The following is a 17,514-nucleotide window of genomic DNA, read 5'->3' as shown; positions in this document are numbered from 1 at the left end:
ACTGCCCCTCTTCTCCTTCCTCCAGACACTTCACTTCCCTAGAGGCTGACAGTAAGTGAAGTCTGGTCCCAAGAAAGCCACGTACCTGGACTCCCATCACGTCCTTCCCTTCCGAACTTCTTGCCTTTGAAGAACCAAAGCTTTCAAAGCCCTTAGTTCTTACTAAAGGTGAATGTAAAAAGTGGTCAGTTCTGAAATATTTCTGCATCTTTGGTAATTTTTTTAGACATTCTGATAGCAGATGGTCACAGCAGGACTGTGTCACAGGAGTAACTTCTTCCAGACCTCAGCATAGACCAATTCTATCTTTCCGGAAAATCCAGTGTGCTGCTTTGTTAGACAATAGGAGCTGTTTTCCCTCTTGGCCTTGGCTTTGAGGAGGCTCTGAGCTCAATTAGGTAGTTTTCCTTTGCCCCAAAGCTGTCAGAAATAATTACTTCCACAGTCAACATGCATCTTCCAATTTTTTTTTTTCAGATTTTTATGTAACTGTAATCCTTTATCTTGAAGAGCTGTAAATTCTTTTTGGAAGGAAGTGGAATTAATGTAAACCCACAAATACCTATACCTCTGCCCCATTCCAGCTCTGACTTAATGTAAGAACCCTACCAAGTGTAGTGTTCAAACTCCGAAGAACCCATCACAAATACTAAAAGATTTATTGCAGACTTCTGTTACACAATTATGTTACATGTTATGATACAAACACATTTGAAACATCAACACATATGGGAACTATTAAATCATTTAATATTTCATTTGCAAAAAGATAATTACTTTAGGCTTCCATACATGTACTAAATGAACCTGTTGCCATTTGGACCAAATCTTCCTGTAAATCTGTCACAGTCCACTGCTGAATAACTCTGTGCACTTGCCCACTCACCTTGCTTGCAGCAGTTCATGTATAGAGTACCTGAGCCTTTATGTACTCAATTTTTCTTTTTTTTTTTTTACTAAGCCTGGGCCTCCCACTGCCTTACCGAATAGATTTCCTTCTGCATCTGCAATCCTCAGATGTTGAATAAAGAAGTGCAGGTTTCTCAGTCACTACCCTGTCTTCCGTTCCTGACCCAAACGCCTACAGAACTCATGAAAATGTGAATTATGTTGGTTGGATAAGTTTGACTCACAGGTTTCAAACTTCCTCCAAGCAGATTCCCAGTAACAGAATAAATTCTTTCCTTTCCTTCGACACAGACTATGTTAGGAAGATTAGGACAGAGTATCTTTAATGGAACTGGACATCACGCGGGGCACCGCAAACCTCCCTTCTTCTATTCACCTCTCCCACTGAGAGGGCTCCACATATGGATACAACCTATTCTCACTGCTTCTGAGCACTGACATTCCTGCCTCTTGGCTTCGGCAGTTATTTCTCTTTAAGGCACTCAGTGTTTCCTTGAAAAGCTTTTCTTCTTTGAAAAGACTGAATGGAAAAGAACAGGACACTAAATCCACTGACAGGACTTACGGTCCAAGCAGGCCTGCCCCAGAGGCTGCCCCCCACCAGGCACTCAACATGGGCTCAGTGGCAGGTGCTCCCGCATACCACTCTCCGCCCCGCACGCATGCTCGCAAAGCTGGTACAAGTCTGCCAGGTACCTGGAGTTTGTGGGTGTTCTCGATTACTAACATATTTTAAAAGCTTCCCGACTATAGCAAACCTCTCCCTGACTATGCTGGGATCTGTCTATCCCTGGACAGTTCTCTGAGCCTGGCTGTAGTAATGTTCCTGTGCTCCAGGAACAAAGACTTCTGCTCAGTGTGCAGGCTCCCAGACTATCTTATTTTCCACAAGGCATCACTGCTTCCTATAGCTGACTGGGTCCTCTGCATCACGGCCACCGAGTGCCGAAGCCCAGTCTGTCCCCAGAGGTTACCAGGTAACTGCTGGAACTGCCTGTAACCTCAGGATGGGTGAAAACCTCTGGTGCCAGTCTTATTCTCTGCCTACACTCAAGCCGAAGGTGCCCCTTGACGCCCAGAGGAGAGAAGGACCTGCTACACAAGGCCTGGCCCAGCTCTGAGATTCTCTTTACAGAGAGTGAGCAAATGCCAGCTGACAGAGCACACATCCACTCACAGCTTCATTCTAGAATCAGGAAACAAGGTTCTGTCCTGAAGGGATTTGACCTGGGACTGAACACTCTGGTGTTACAGAGAATTAGGTGGAGACAATGGTTTGGTAGCCATAATATTCTGAGGCACCCAGAAAATAACCTCCTTCCCCAAAGAGGAGACATCACAGTTCAAAGCTTCGGCTACATCTTCAAATCCTGCTTTTCCGAGGGCATCTTCATTGATCTTCATTCAATATCCCCATGTGTTTATTTGTGAGGAAGTCCAGAAAAGGAATGTTGCAAATGGCCTGGTGGATGTTGCTCACTGTGATTTCTTTGGGAATCCTGTTGGAAAAACAAGGGATATTAGGTGCAATTTTCTCATTTAATAATTGAATTAATCCATTTATCAAGCAGACCACCCCGTACACAGGCCCTGCTGGAAGGGGACAATGCTGACACCCAGTTTAGGGCCGCATGGGGTGCAGAGAGGCCAGGTGCATCCTCTCACTCGTTCTCCTTCCCTATTCATTTCTTTCACTTCGGCCAAGACTGGCTTGCCATCTTCACTGCCAGCCCTCTTTAGGGCTCAAATCTGACTTCCCAGTCACAGGTATGAGATGGATTTCAAGAACTTGGTTGAGTGGGGAAAAAAGACTCTGAGGATTGAGGAAAGAGGAAGGAAGTAAAGTGGACAGCACAACAGAATGTTTTTGTAATTCAATCTTAGACTAAAAGCTGAGTCAAAGGACCACAGTACTGTGGGCCCCTGTTTCTGTCTTGGGAAGATGGGAGGTGGAGTCCTGCCAGGCCAGTGTAATGTTAAATGTTCTCATCAAGAGCGCCCAGGCTACCCTGTATCTGCACAGCCAGGACCACGGCAGTGAGCAGGGGCCGCAGAAGGCCCTCAGCCCACTCTTGGATCTCATGCCGGGAAAGGAGCATTCCAGGAACTCCCATTTCCCCTTCCTTCTTTTTAAAGACGTCTTCCACACTGCCCAATGTATTATATTCTTGTGATGTCTGACCTAACAGTCCTCTGATCTAGGCCTCTTCATGTCCTCAGACACTCATACATCTGTAAATTTTACAAATTTATGACACGCTTTAAGCATATATACTGGGATAAAATACTTGCTTCCTCTGAAAGGAATGCCAAGATGTGGAACAAAGAAAAGCCCGTCTGCCATTCTTCAGGGACTAGGAAAAGGCAAAATTCCGTGTCCTGATCAGTGATAATTAGGGAGGCAGCAAAGCAGTGGTGAGCCTGTGGGCTTTAGAGCCAGTGAGGTCTGAGGTGAATGTAGGTTCTCTATCACACATGTGCAGGGAAAGGCAGGGAACACTAACTTTCAAAGCCCAGATTCCTGACTTCTAAAAACAGGGTTACAGTTCTCCAATGGAAAATAAATCAGGTAACATATGCAATGTGTGACTCCAACATCTGACACATAACAGACAGTATTATTATCTTTAATTGCAAAGAGTTGGTATTTGTTCAACCCTGTAGTGTTGGAACAGTGTGTCTGAAGTAGTGACTGGAAAGATACAGACCTTGGGGAAACAGTGAACTTTCACAACGAGAGAGTCTCTCAAAATGACCAAGCAGACCCCTGAGCCTGTCTGCCTCTGAGAATGTCCCAAGCACGGCCACCTCCATCTCCAACTGGATTGATTTCAGTAAGTATAAAACCTTTGGATGGGCAACTCAACTGTCAGGAAAGATCTGTAAACCTAGTACCACGGACTAAAGAGGTATGAGTACCTGTTGTGAGATGCTGTCTGGTATCCAACTGCCAAAGCCTGTCTCAGGATGTCGTTCACCAGCTGCTCTGTGGCCTATGACAGAAGACGTGATTACTCTCAGAAACGGCCACCGGCCTGCTGGTAAGAAGGGACACATCTGACCCCGTCCCATACACAAAACTTGGAAAACAACCGTATCTCAGGATCAAAAGTCCTTAAGAAAAAACTCAACGTTCAAGTAACAGACCACGAATATTAGCTCACAAAAATAGAGCCCATGATTCTGAGAAATTTTGAACGGGGATAACGTTCATTAATCAGACACTGTTTTTTAAGGAAAAAACAGGTGAGGGTTATTTGTGAGTGATATCTGCTGCGAGAGGGGTCCATCAGGAAAGGAGCTGCTTCGGGCCAGGTAAGGAAGCAATTTTGTCATCCTCTTGCCCAGGGAGGGCACGGCTGTGGTTATTTCTCTGTTGCTGTGACATGTGGAGAAAACCCAAGGCTTTGCTTTGAGAGCATGCTCACCTCAGAACGCTTCAAAAGGCACTAAGAAGTATCATTAGAGTGACACCAGCGCAAAAACTCTTGGAGATGCTTTAACACTCAGAAGACCCATGATTTAGTTCATTTAAAAATCAGAAGGAGGAAAAAAAGAGGAAATGTTAAGCCTGAATAAGATGAAAAAACACATCTCTGATGTTCCATTTCTGCCTTTGTCCCTTATTCAAAACAGCCTGGGACCCAGACTATCCTGCCTGGCTGGCACCTCAGTGCTTCAGCCTCTGGAGGCAGCTCATGGGCCCTCTGCTGCCAGCAGGCACCCACCTTTAAAATCATGTCCTCTACCACAGACGCATACACGTTCTTGTGAAGTGCCACGGGCTGCAGGGTGATCCCAATCTGGAAAAGGAGAAGAAAGCCATTTGTTCCTCCTTCTACCCTACAAACAACATCTCTCCAAACAAGCACACTTCTTGGATACCCAAAGGGATGTCCAGTTGAAAGAATAACTCTCAAGCAATCTGGACAAAACCCAGGGGAAGTAACACAAAATGTAACAACTGGAAGAATACGCTATCCTATTTCTCTTTGTTTCTGAGTGGTTGTTAAAAAATACTATTATAATCCTGCTTTTACCCCCAAATCTCCTTCATGAAGATCATGGTCAGAATTGCCACGAATTCTGATAGTAGGATTAAGACACTGGAAAGCCTGGAATCAGACTTCAGGCCCTGTTTGCGAAAGGTGATGAACATATACCTGGAAACTGAGTCTTGCCCCATCTGGCATTTTCTCCTGTAAAGAAAGACTCTTCCCCTCTGGGTCCCAAGTACAGGTGACAGATGCTGAAGAGCAGCTGAGCTCCACCAGAGGAGGAGAGAGAACTCTCTCCAGTACCGCAGGGTAGTGAGTGTGCCACACCCACACCACAGGCAGGGCACGTGGGGGCTATAAGATGTTAGGGCGAGCTGACCCTCTCAAGTACCACTTGGCAATATTACCGCATGCCTCAGGGGGGAGAGGTGCTTCTATACCGAGGCAAATGAGAGCAAAGATGAAAGTAGAAAGTGTCCACACCTAGCTGCCTCTGCTTCAGTTCCACGGCCAGCAAGCAACCTTTCCACATGTAATTAGTTTTCCTGCCCTGATGTAACAAAGGGGACACCCAGAGAGCATAACCCAAGTCCGTCAGGCAGAAGTGACTCACACATTTCAGACAGGAAAGTCTGGTTGTCGGTTTATAAAGCTGAGGGTCTGAGCATGAAGCACCTGGTTTGTGACCAAAAAACACAACAGGCCACAGCCCCTACCTTCTGTGTGATGTCACCAATAAATTCAGACCCCAGTGTGGGTGGCAGGTACAACTTCATTTCTTCCTGCTTCTCTTCCTGTTCTTTTTTGACGTTGATCTTTAATGGCTCTGGGAGGCTGAGGATATCCACCTCCTCTTCATTCTCTGGCTCTCTTTTCTGGAACTGCTGTAGGTCCTCCAGTTTCCGGCAGAGGCTGTCCGCAGAGGAGAATGACGACGGGCACTCTAAATGAGAGGTACTTAGTCTTAGGGCAGTTGTGGTGGCAAAAGAAAAGGACTTTCCATCTCTGTAAAACCAACAGTCTGAGACCCAGAGAAGAAGGGATAAGTATCAGGGGAGCTGACCTTCTCTCCAGTTCTAGAATTCTATGGATCTGTAACTGTGAGAACTAGTGATTCATGAGACAGACAAGCACAGAGACCGGCATCTCGTGTGAACGTATATGTGATGTGACTGCAATCTAAGACAAAGCAGACACTACACAATTCTGACTTACGCCACCCAAAACTAGGCCATCCCCTCAAGCCCCAAATGCTAATGAGTAACTGATTTTCATATTTTAAATCTGGAAAACTTAAAAGTGCACAGTGAAGAAAATAAAAATCACCCACGTGAGCACCTCTCACTGCTCAGAGGTTAAGTACTGTTAACATTTTCATTTTTAATAAGTTGATTTACACAAAGTCTAACAAAGAGTATTAGAACTTGAAAGCCAGAAGAGGAGGACCTGGGAATCTTACAATGCATGCCTTTCACTTCAGGATAAGGAAGTGAGGTCCAGACCAGGCACAAGACGGGCTTAGGGGTGCCGAGCAGGGTGGTGGCAGGGCACCAGGTCCTGGCTTATTCTGCTTCACTGACTGGGTACTTACAAATTAATCGGCCATATTAACAGAAAGCATTGTATATGTAAAGTATGGTGCTTCAATGTATGCCACCAATGAGGTATGGAGATAATCAGTATGGTTTCTGTCCTCCAAAGAACTTAGATATTTCTTTCTGACAAACTGTGAAGGTTTGATACTAAATGCTGCTGGATTTCAGAGGAAGGAGAGGTCGTCCTGCATGAGGGCTCTCTGGAAAGCTTCAGGGAGAACACTGAACTTGTGTCTCAAAGGTCTCCCACACTGTCCCTGGACCCCAGGCTCCCTCAGACTGGGAGGTGGCGCTTCTGCTTTTCTACACAAGTAGTGTAGAGCTGGGAGGAGAAAACAACCTTTCTTATTAAGGTGAAACTCAAAATATCTTTTATGCCCTGCTCCCACCCCATACAGCACAACTCTTGGTTTCTTTACCATAAAACAATTCATCCTGTCTGCAACATTATTAGTTGTTTCCAGCTGAGCCTCCAATGCTGGGTGCTGCACTTCCTAGATAGGTATGGAAATAAAGTAATGGATAAGGCAGCAACTCCATCTTCAAGGAGATTGGGTAGACTTGTCTATGAGTGGTTGCAAGGTTACAAAGGAAGGAGAAGTCAGTTCTATCTGGAGGAAAGGAGGTGGGTTAGGAAAGTCTTCAAAGAAGAAATAATCTAACTGTGTGCCTGCTGTATGTCACAGGCTGGAACATTCCTGGCTGGGGCAGGGGAGGACAGGACACACAGCTACAGGTGAGCAAATGCTCATGTTCTTTAAGGTGGCTCTTCAAGTCCTCTGGGGTTGAAGTGGTCCAAGAACCGTGGAGGGTGAAGGGATGAGAGCGTGTTCCACGGAAACACCTCTCGGGCTACTGATGGTGCCCAGTGAGCCCCACCAAAGGTGTACCTGGCTCACTGTCGATTTGGGTCAGCACATCCTCAATAGAGTCCCCGTCGCTCCTCAGTGTCTCAGGATCAGGTGGGGTGTAGCCATGGCAGCGACACCAGTGAGCAATGTGCTTGGTTTTAAGGGGAGTCAGGTGGTGAAATCTTGGATTCTTCTCCAGTATTTCTTGTAAGACTTTTCGCATTGTCATTGCTCTTTGCCACTTAAAAAAATATTTTTTTGAACCATAATTAATTTCAACTTAGCAATGTGTTAAAATAAATCATCCAACTGTAAATTATCATGCTAACTTGTTAGAATTATTTTTTTTTAAATCTGATTGTGCTTTTTAAAAGTTAAAAAAATTTTTTTCTTTAAATGTTTATTTATTTTGAGAGACAGAGCGTGAGCAGGCGAGGGGCAGAGAGAGAGGGAGACACAGAATCTGAAGCAGGCTCCAGGCTATGGGCTGTCAGCACAGAGCCCGATGCGGGGCTCAAACCCACAAGTGAGATCATGACCTGAGCCAAAGCTGGACACTCAACTGACTGAGCCACCCAGGCACCCCTAAAAGTTTTTAAAGGAAGTAAAGGAGGGGCGCCTGGGTGGCTCAGCCAGTTAAGCATCTGACTTCGGCTCAGGTCATGATCTCACAGCTCGTGGGTTCGAATCCCACATCGGGCTCTGTGCTGACAGATCGGACCCTGGAGACTGCTTTGGATTCTGTGTCTCCCTCTGTCTTTGCCCGCCCCCCCCCCATGTTTGGTCTCTTATCTCTCTCAAAAATGAATAAACATTAAAAAAAATTTTTTTAAAAGAAGTCAAGGAATGTATATCAAATGTTTATGAAATAACAATGAAACTCCTAGGCTTTTCACCTGGTCTCAACCCATGGTCTCCTACTGCCCTTTTCCCCCAGTCTTCCCCAAACCCATCACACCAACTTCCTCACAGCATGCCTTCACACGTGCCAATTTCTCCTGTAACCCCATCATCTGGCATAGGAGCTGCTGCATTGGAAGTACTCAACAAATACCTGGTTTCATTTTAATATACTGAAATTCATATAAGATTTTTAGAAATTTTTACCAATTCAGGAAAAACAAGTAGACCTTTCAAAGGCTAGCTCCAAGTGTTTAAAAAATGAGATTTTCAATGGAGGAAAAAAATTCTACCACTAAATATTTAATAAAATATGTTGCAAATTCTGTCACTGTTCCAGAAGACAAGGTTTATGGAAGCAGCCTGAATGCACATGTGTTCTGGTTATTTTCTTCCCAGACTCAGTGGCAGCCTGTGTAACAAACAGGCAGACAAAGGATTACCTCAGCAGCTCTCCTTTTTCCAATGTTCCAGCCATAATACTGCTCCACAGATTTCGCAGAAAAACAGCTGGCATCTTCACCTAGAATGCACATATCCAGCAAACTCTATGAATAAAGTTGCTATGATTTAAATCAAACCTTATCTGCGAGGGATATGTCCCAAAGTTTCTTTAGACCTATTTACTGGATATACATTCCTTACTGGGCAAAATGGATATACAAAACAACATCAGTCTCTGGGAAATCGGCTTCTTTGGCAGAGCAACCTTCATGGCAGTCGACTACCTATTAAAATCAGTGGAGATGGCACTCCACTAGGAACATGAGGTCTGAGGTCTAGCCCTGGCCTTGCCATGAACTCACTAAGTGGTGTCAGGCATCCTATAGCACCCCTCTGGCTTCAGTTCTCTGATCTGTAAAATGAGACCATTGGGACAGATAGTCTCTAACCTGCCTTCCAGTTCTAGTATTCTATATTTGTATCTAAGTTTTTAAAAAACATTTTTGGGGCACCGGGGTGGCTCAGTCGGTTAAGCAACCAACTTCAACTCAGGTCATGATCTCACAGTCCGTGGGTTTGAGCTCCACGTTGGGCTCTGTGCTGACAGCTCAGAGCCTGGAGCCTGTTTCAGATTCTGTGTCTCCCTCGCTCTCTGCCCCTCCACTCGTGTGCAGTCTCTCTCAAAAATAAACATTAAAAAAAATTTTTTTTAAGTAAAAATAAAAAACAGATTTCTGATTTTTTTCTGCCATGCTAGGAAAATGTCCCTGAAAGTTTCCTTTGAACTACCTGAGAATGACCCCCCTGACTTTAACCAAGAAAAAAAGAGGTAATTTCTTTGCTGTTAGAAAAAAATAAGCAGGGCAGGCTGTACTTGGCCTGTCATTTTCATATTCCCATGAATGTAACATGATAATCTATTTCATCCCTTCCCTATAAATGTTTGCAAGGTGCCTGGGTGGCTCAGCTGGTTGAACGTCAGCTCTTGATTTCGGCTCAGGTCATGATCTCACAGTTCATGAGTTTAAGCCCCGCATCGGGCTCTGTGCTGATGGCACATAGCTTGCTTGGGACCATCCCTCTCTCTCTGCCCCTCCCTCCCTCTCACTCTCAAAAATAAATAAACTTTTAAAAAAAAAAAAAAAAGAAGAAGTTTAAATGTTTGTAGTCATCTTGCCCAAGAGCATACGCCTGAGTATCAACAGGCTATCTGCCCCCTAAAGGCAGCTGATTCTGTCCAAAGAACTGAGAGGCAAGTTTTTCAGTCTTGTTGACGATGGGTAGTGACAGAACAGACTTCACTGTTGGGAGTCTTGACAATTGTGCATTTGTACAAAGTGAGGGATAGTGAGGGATAAAAGATTAATGGCTTTAGAGTCAGACCTAGGTTAGTATCCTCCCTCACTACCCATTGCTAGTGATCTTTGAGTAAGTTACTTAGCCTTGGTTTTCTCATCTGTAAAATGGAGATAATACCACCTATGCCACAAGAGACAGTAAATGTACTGAGCCTGCACAGAGTCTGGCACATTGCAGGCAAAGACTAATCTGCCTTAATAAGCATTAAAAACTAATGCAGTTTTATACAACAGATTTACTAAGATTTACATACAACAAATGTAAAAAATTCCTTCCATAGATCATAGTGTTAACAGTAAAAGGCCAACTGGTTGACCAAGATATTATGAATTCTAAAATCCTGCAAATGAACTATAGCTGTAACTAAAACCTCCTAAGATAACTACTACATCAGTATTAATTTACACTACCATATGATTTAAGTTGACTCAATAAACCAAGTAGTTCACAGCTTTAAAAATGCATCCATATATTCAGTATAATTATCTTACTTTTTGCAGTGATTAAGGGAATCTTCTTTACCACTGCTGTTAAGAGTTGCTGGATAGTCTCTAAATGGTCTATCCTAAGAATAAAAAAAAAAGATTAAGGTAGTAAACACACACAGTGGTTTCTAGCCACATATATATACACACATATGCACATACACATACACACACGAATTTATGTACATATCCTCTTTCCAAGGGAATTAGAACATAACCAATTGTACTAGGCAGGTCTTTCCTTTCATGGATAGCCTTTTAAACATAAACCAGATGAGACCCCAGGAATGGCAAATTACACAAATAAGTTTAATTTTATGTTTTAAAATTAAATAATCACATACCTTTTCAATTCAATGCTACTAGAGCAGAAAATTTTCTATATTCAAATGCCTATTCTTAGGGTTATTACAGCTCATGCTGTCACCTATCATGTGAAAGTGGCTAAGTTTCTATTGTCCCCAGTAATTTGACATGCTTCAAAATACATGGGCAGAGGTGGGTTCCCAATTTGGAAATCAGAAAATCTCATGAAATGTTTTTAGAAAAAGCAATGACTGTGTATGGCCCATGAAAAGGCAGCTGTTTAAGTTAGGCAGGTGTATGGATACTCAGACATAAAATGTATACACACCTGAGTAATTACCCCACAGAAATTTCATACCCAAGGATTCAGCAAAGAAAGTACATGTTGTCAAGCTCCACTGGAGGGAGATCTGTACCACCTGAGGCTTCCAAGGCAACAAATCCAGTGCCTCCCGCCCCTAGGTAACATCAGTGTATTAATTGAAGACTCCTGAGCTGCGCATCAAGCGGTAACACTTGTTCAACTGCACATGGACAGAAGGTCCCACCCATCAAGGGGCTTACTTCTATACACATACAACTCTGCACATACTCAGCTGTCACAGGAACGGGTTTTAAGAAGTATCAGAAAAACACCAAAATCACAACTCCCTTAGAAAGGACTGAAATAATTACTTAATGACATAGTTTCCCAGTTCAGAACTTTCTTCTGTTTTCACTGGTGTCTGACCCTCCTGAGAGAGGCAGCCTGGCCCAGGCGTTTCTGGTTCAGTCTTTACTACAAGGGAAGAGCAACAAAAGAGAGCTGTAAGCCTTCAATGACGGAAGGACATGTGCAGGCAGAAACAAAAGCTCTTCCACTGAAACTCAGGGAGGAAACTGCCACAGCAGCTGCTGCAGAGACACAGCCAGGGGACTGAGATGGCACCCATCATCACAGGATCAGCAGACAAGGGAAGAACTGTTACCCTGGGTCTCAGGGGGAGCAACTCTAGGCTCATGACAAGGCGGGCAATAAAATGGCTTTTTATATATTTCTTAAAGGGACAACCACACCACTATGTGAGATCCCCCCCCTTGCGCGCGCGCGCGCGCGCGCGCACACACACACACACACACACACACACACACACACACAATTAAAATACAATGCTGGCGTGTTCTAATATCCTATTGGATATCATCTCTCCAGCTAAGTTTATCAACTTTCAGCATTAGTGTTCTGAGACACAAGGCATAAGCAAAATTCAGATCTGCTGTGCTTGGAAATAACCAAGCCAATCACATTAGGCTTTAATCTTACTAAATCTACTGACAGAAGATAGCAAGGTCTCAGGTGCATGTGTCTCCCTGTATTTCTGCGTCTTTTTGGTCAAAAAACCATGACCACACACTTTCTGCTTCTGCATCAGCTTCCTTGCCTTCAATCCTTCCCTTTCAACTCACCTTGCATATACGGACCAGAAAATTTTCCTAAGTGACCTTTTTAGTGTCATTTCCATACTTAACATCCTTCAGTACTTTCCTATGTAACAAGAGTCTACAAATGAGATCTACTAATACATCTCTATACATCTCTCTTCCTTTTTATTGATACATAGCTTGCAAAAGATGTACAAATATTAAGGGTATGGTTCAATTACCTATGTCTACACCCATGTACACCACTCCAATCAAGATATAGAGTTATTTCTACTCCTCAACTAGGCTCCCTATGCTTTTGGTAGTTCCTCCCTGCCAAAGATAATCACCTTTTGTCCACTTGGAATTTCACATAACTGGAATCTTACTGCACATAATCCTTTTGCATCAGCATCTTTTTAGCTATTAAAAACAACAATGCAATGGACGTTCCTGTATATGTCTTGTGGTGGATGGACATGTGTGCACTTCCTAGAAGTGTATTTGCTGGAATGGAGGGCAGATGTAGGAGATTTACTAATTAGAATCTAATAAGATTTATTAGAAATCTAATCTAATCTAATTAGAAATCTAACCTAATCTAACAAATGTAAGATTTATTAGAATCTAACCTGCAGTTTGGCAGATCAGAAAATGTCAAACTGCTTTCCAAAGTGATTATATCAATTTCTAGTCCCACCAGCAGGGCATGTGAGTTCCAGCTGCATCACATCTTTGCCAAAACTTGAATGGCCAGTGTTTTATTTGGTGATGTAACAGCATTTCACTATGGCTTTAATTTGTATTTCCTTGATGACTAATGACATTGAACAACTTTGCATATCTTTATGAGCTATTTGGATATCCTCTTCAGTGCAGTGTCTGTTCACCGTTCTTTAAAGAAAAGTTAGTGTCCGTATTTTTCATATTGATTTTTCGACGGTCTGCATATGTATATTCTAGCTATGACTCCTTTGTTAGATGTATCAATCACCACTATCGTGAGTATGTGGCTTGACTTTCACTCTTAATTATGTACCTCTAATGAAGTGAGGTTCCCAGTGTTATGGACCTTTTCTTTTATGGCTAGTTTTCTTACCTGTTCTGTTTACAAAGCACCTTTGCCCAAGGTCATGAAGATATTCTCTTCTAGATGCTTTATTGTTTTACCTTTCACATTTAGCTCTATATCCAACTCAAATTAATTTTTGTTTATGGTGTAAGATTCAGTGTTTTCCCAAATGGATATATCTAATTAACCCAGCATTACGTATGGTAATGAACATCCTTTCCCTACTGAATGTCATAATCAGGTGACCATACACGTGGAAGTCTATTTTTGGGTTCTCTTTTCCATTCCATTATTCTGTTTATTCTTGAACCAATTCAACACTATCTCTGCAGCTTTAAATTTTTTTTTTTAATGTTTTTATTTATTTTGAAGGAGAGAGACCGAGCTTGAGCAGGGGAGGAGCAGAGAGAGGGAGACACAGAATTTGAAGCAGGCTCCAGCCTCTGAGCTGTGAGCACAGAGCCCGATGCGGGGCTCAAACTCACAAACTGTGAGATCATGACCTGAGCCGAAGTCGGACGCTTAGCCGACTGAGCCACCCAGGCGCCCCTATCTCTGTAGCTTTTTTTTTTTTTTTTTAATTTTTTTTAATGTTTATTTTTATTTTTGAGAGAGACAGAGACAGAATGCGAGTGGGTTAGGGGCAGAGAGAGAGGGAGACACAGAATCTGAAGCAGGCTCCAGGCTGTCAGCACAGGGCCCGATGCGGGGCTCGAACTCACGAGCTGTGAGATCATGACCTGAGCTGAAGTCGGACGCTCAACCGACTGAGCCACCCAGGCACCCCTCGCTGTAGCTTTAAAGTGTATATATATCTGATGGTCCAAGTTCCCTAGTTTTTTGTTCTTCAAAACTGCCTCAGCTACTCTAGGCCTTTGCATTCCCACGTATATTTTAGATTTAGCTTGTCCATTTTTGGGGGGGGAGAAAGGATAACACATCATGTTTTTAGTAAGTTAACATAATTTATCATATTTGTAAGAAATTAGTTGAGGCCTGAACAACTTGCAGGACTGGAGAGCCAACCCCCTCCCCCCAGTCAAAAATCCATGTGTTTAACTTTTGGCTCCCCAAAAACTTAACTATTAACAACGTACTACTGACTAGAAGCCTTACCAAAAACACAATTAATACATATTTGCATGTTATATATATTATATACTGTGTTCCCATAATGAAGTAAGCTAGAGACAAAAAAAATTAAGAAAATCGTAAGGAAGAGAAAATATTTACAGTACTGTATTGCAAAAAAAATCTGTGTATAAGGGGGCCTGCACTGTTCAAACCTGTGTTGTTCAAGGGTCAACTGTATTTATAATTTATTATGTTTATAATGGAATATCCTCCTTCCATTTATTTAGGTCTTGTTAATTTCTCTCAGAACTGTTTAGTAGGCTGCTAGCACTTAATTTCTACATAAAAATTAAATTTTTATGTATTGACTTGTATCAAATGACCTTGCTAATTTCATTGTTGGCAGTATATATTCCCCCACTCCCTAGTTATTTCAAGACTTCAAGAAAAAGAAAGGGGGTGCCTGGGTGGCTCAGTTGGTTAAGCGTCTGACCTCCACTCAGGTCATGATCTCATGGTTCGTGAGTTCAAGCACCGCGTCAGGCCCTGTGCTCACAGCTCAGAGCCTGGAGCCTGGAGCCTGCTTCAGATTCTGGTCTTCCTCTCTCTCTGCCCCTCCCCCATTCACACTCTGTCTCTCTCAAGAATAAAAAACTAAAAAAAAAAAAAAAAGACACAGAAGGAAGTCTTCAGAAAAAGTTCTAGTTCTACAGGTGCAAGTACACTTATATTAATCTGGCCCTCAAACAACTATAGAATTATACTGTTAGCATTTTTAGGTTGACACAGCTATTTTACTAGAGAAATGAAAACATATGCTCTTAAAAACTTATACATAATAACTGTTAACAACTCTAATGTCCACCAATAGGAGAAAGAATAAACAAATTATGATGTATTCCTACAGTGTGGAATACTATTCAGGTACAATAAATATGAATCTGAAAAATATTATGGTGAGTAAATAAAACCAGACGTGGAAGAATGCATGTGCTCCCATTCATATAAAGTTAAAAAAAAAAAAAGCAGACACACTATTCTATTCTAGTCTATTCTAAGGGAAATTAGAACAGTGGCTGCCTATAGGGGTTGGAAACTGACTGCAAGGAGCACAAGGTGATGAAAATTTCTGTATCTTGAACGGAAAATGGGTTACATGGGTTTATAATAAAACTCATCAAATGGTATGCTAATTATCTTTGCATTTCAATATACAAAACTTTATAATTAAAATAAAAACAGATGCCCTGACCCCAGTCCAAAATTAACTGAGTCAGGGGTGCCTGGGTGGCTCATTCGCTTGAGCATCTGACTCTTGGTTTTGGCTCAGGTCGTGATCTCACAGTTTCCTGACTGTGAGCCCCATGTCGCGCTCTGGGCAGACAGCATGGAGCCTGCTTGGGATTCTCTCTCTCCCTCTCTCTCTGCCCTTCCCCCACTTGCGCTGTCTCTCTCTCAAAATAAATAAACCTAAAAAAAAATTTAACTGAATCAGAATCTGCATGAGGAAGGCCTATGAAATATAACTACTATTGAGGAGAACTACTGGTCCAGACTAATCCAATTCTTTTATTAGCAATCTTTTGATCAGAGGTTAGCAAACTTTTCCTATAAAGGACTAACCAGTAAATATTTTAGGCTCTGTGGGTCATATGACCCCGGGTGCAACTGATTAACTCTGAGGTGGCAGAGCATCCACCGACAGACAGTATGTAAATAAATGGGAATGGTTGGGTGCCAATTACTTTTATTTAAAAAACAGGCAGGGGAGGGGCGTCTGGGTGGCTCCGTCGGCTGAGCATCCGACATCGGCTCAGGTCATGATCTCACAGTTTGTGGGTTTGAGCCCCGCATCAGGCTCTGTGCTGACAGCTTAGAGCCTGGATCCTGCTTCGGATTCTGTGTCTCCTTCTCTCTGCCCCTCCCCCACTCATGCTCTGTCTCTCAAAAATAAATAATGTTAAAAAAAACCTTTTTTTAAAAACAGGCAGGGACTGTAATCAGCAAATCCATGTTTTAGTTGGTCATGCTGTAAGTAACAAATTCACCTTTCTTCAAGACTACTGTGAAAGATCCAGCATGCCTGAAAAGCAGACCTACTTCAAATTCTGACTACACCGCTTTTTAACTTTCAAGATTTGGGAAGTAGATACTTACTATCTCCAAACTTCACTTTCCTCATCTGTAATACGGGCATAATAGCTATCCTGAAGGACTGTGATAATTAGTGATATATATAAAGTAGCCAGCAAGGTTCCTGGTATCCTTCAGGCTCTTAACACATGGTAGCTATCATTATTACAGATGTTACAGATATCAAAATGTGTTGCTCTAACCCATTGCACTATCTCAATCTACTCAGTAGTCAGAAATGTCCCCCTTGCCAGCCTGCCAAAGTTTGGCCCCACCTAAAGCTCCTTTACAACGATACACCCTAGGTGAATCCCCTAATTGGTTTACTTCCCCCAAACAAACCCTACTGCTCCCTCAATCTGGCACGCCCCTTCCCCCTCCACAGTTTAACATGCTTCACCCTTCTTAAGTCTAGGTTATAATCCTTGCCCCGCACAAAGTCTTACACCTCCACACCCACTCCACACCCCACCAACCCTGACCAGACATCCTAGACCAAAACACTTCACATTCACATTTTCCAGCTCACTTACCCTGGAGTTATCGATCACTGCCTGCTGTCTACAACTCAGTTCAACCTAATTGTAAGTTCTTGGAGGACAGAAATGCTGCTTTAAACATCTCTGCATTTCCCTCAATGTCAGGTCTACTCTAAAAACACTAAGTAATTCTGAAGGGACTGATTCACAGATGCTGAAACTTGAAGGGACCCAGATTATAGTAATGCCTTGCACGAAACTTCTGGACAAAAATACCGTGAGAAACACCTACCTTTTGTAACAGCTGCTGGAGCAGAGCTGGGGACAACTGGGTTTGGGGCAGCTACAGGCAGAATGGCAGGTGATTTGTTGGCAGAAAATGACTGAACCACTAACAGGGAAAAAAAGGGAGAGGATGTAAGAAATACAGAAATCATTCTAATGATGATCTAACTCCCAGGTGATGGCCCCATTTTAGACTAAAGGCACAAGAACAATTTCAGTACAT

General features: G+C 42.8%; 1 protein-coding gene across 4 annotated transcripts in view; it reads right to left on the bottom strand.

The window, feature by feature from the left end:
• Positions 1 to 640: 640 nt before the first annotated feature.
• The window catches only part of YEATS2 (YEATS domain containing 2), a 117,497-nt gene continuing 100,623 nt past the window's right edge, over positions 641 to 17,514 (bottom strand). For 2 of the 4 annotated variants that reach the window (XM_030329021.1, XM_030329022.1), the window contains exons 23-31: positions 17,299 to 17,397; positions 11,523 to 11,625; positions 10,548 to 10,621; positions 8,697 to 8,776; positions 7,393 to 7,594; positions 5,624 to 5,850; positions 4,638 to 4,712; positions 3,829 to 3,902; positions 641 to 2,408 (exon numbers count right to left, since the gene is read on the bottom strand). In XM_030329021.1, the coding sequence (XP_030184881.1) occupies positions 2,300 to 2,408; positions 3,829 to 3,902; positions 4,638 to 4,712; positions 5,624 to 5,850; positions 7,393 to 7,594; positions 8,697 to 8,776; positions 10,548 to 10,621; positions 11,523 to 11,625; positions 17,299 to 17,397 (1,043 nt within the window). In that variant the 3' untranslated portion in view covers positions 641 to 2,299. The other 2 variants (XM_030329023.1, XM_030329024.1) reach the window with 2 other exon arrangements.

Source organism: Lynx canadensis, chromosome C2 (genome assembly GCF_007474595.2).
Source record: "Lynx canadensis isolate LIC74 chromosome C2, mLynCan4.pri.v2, whole genome shotgun sequence".
In the NCBI taxonomy this organism is placed as follows: Eukaryota; Metazoa; Chordata; class Mammalia; order Carnivora; family Felidae; genus Lynx; species Lynx canadensis.
Note: the sequence above shows the minus strand (reverse complement) of the source record. Positions and strands in the feature narration are given on the sequence as shown.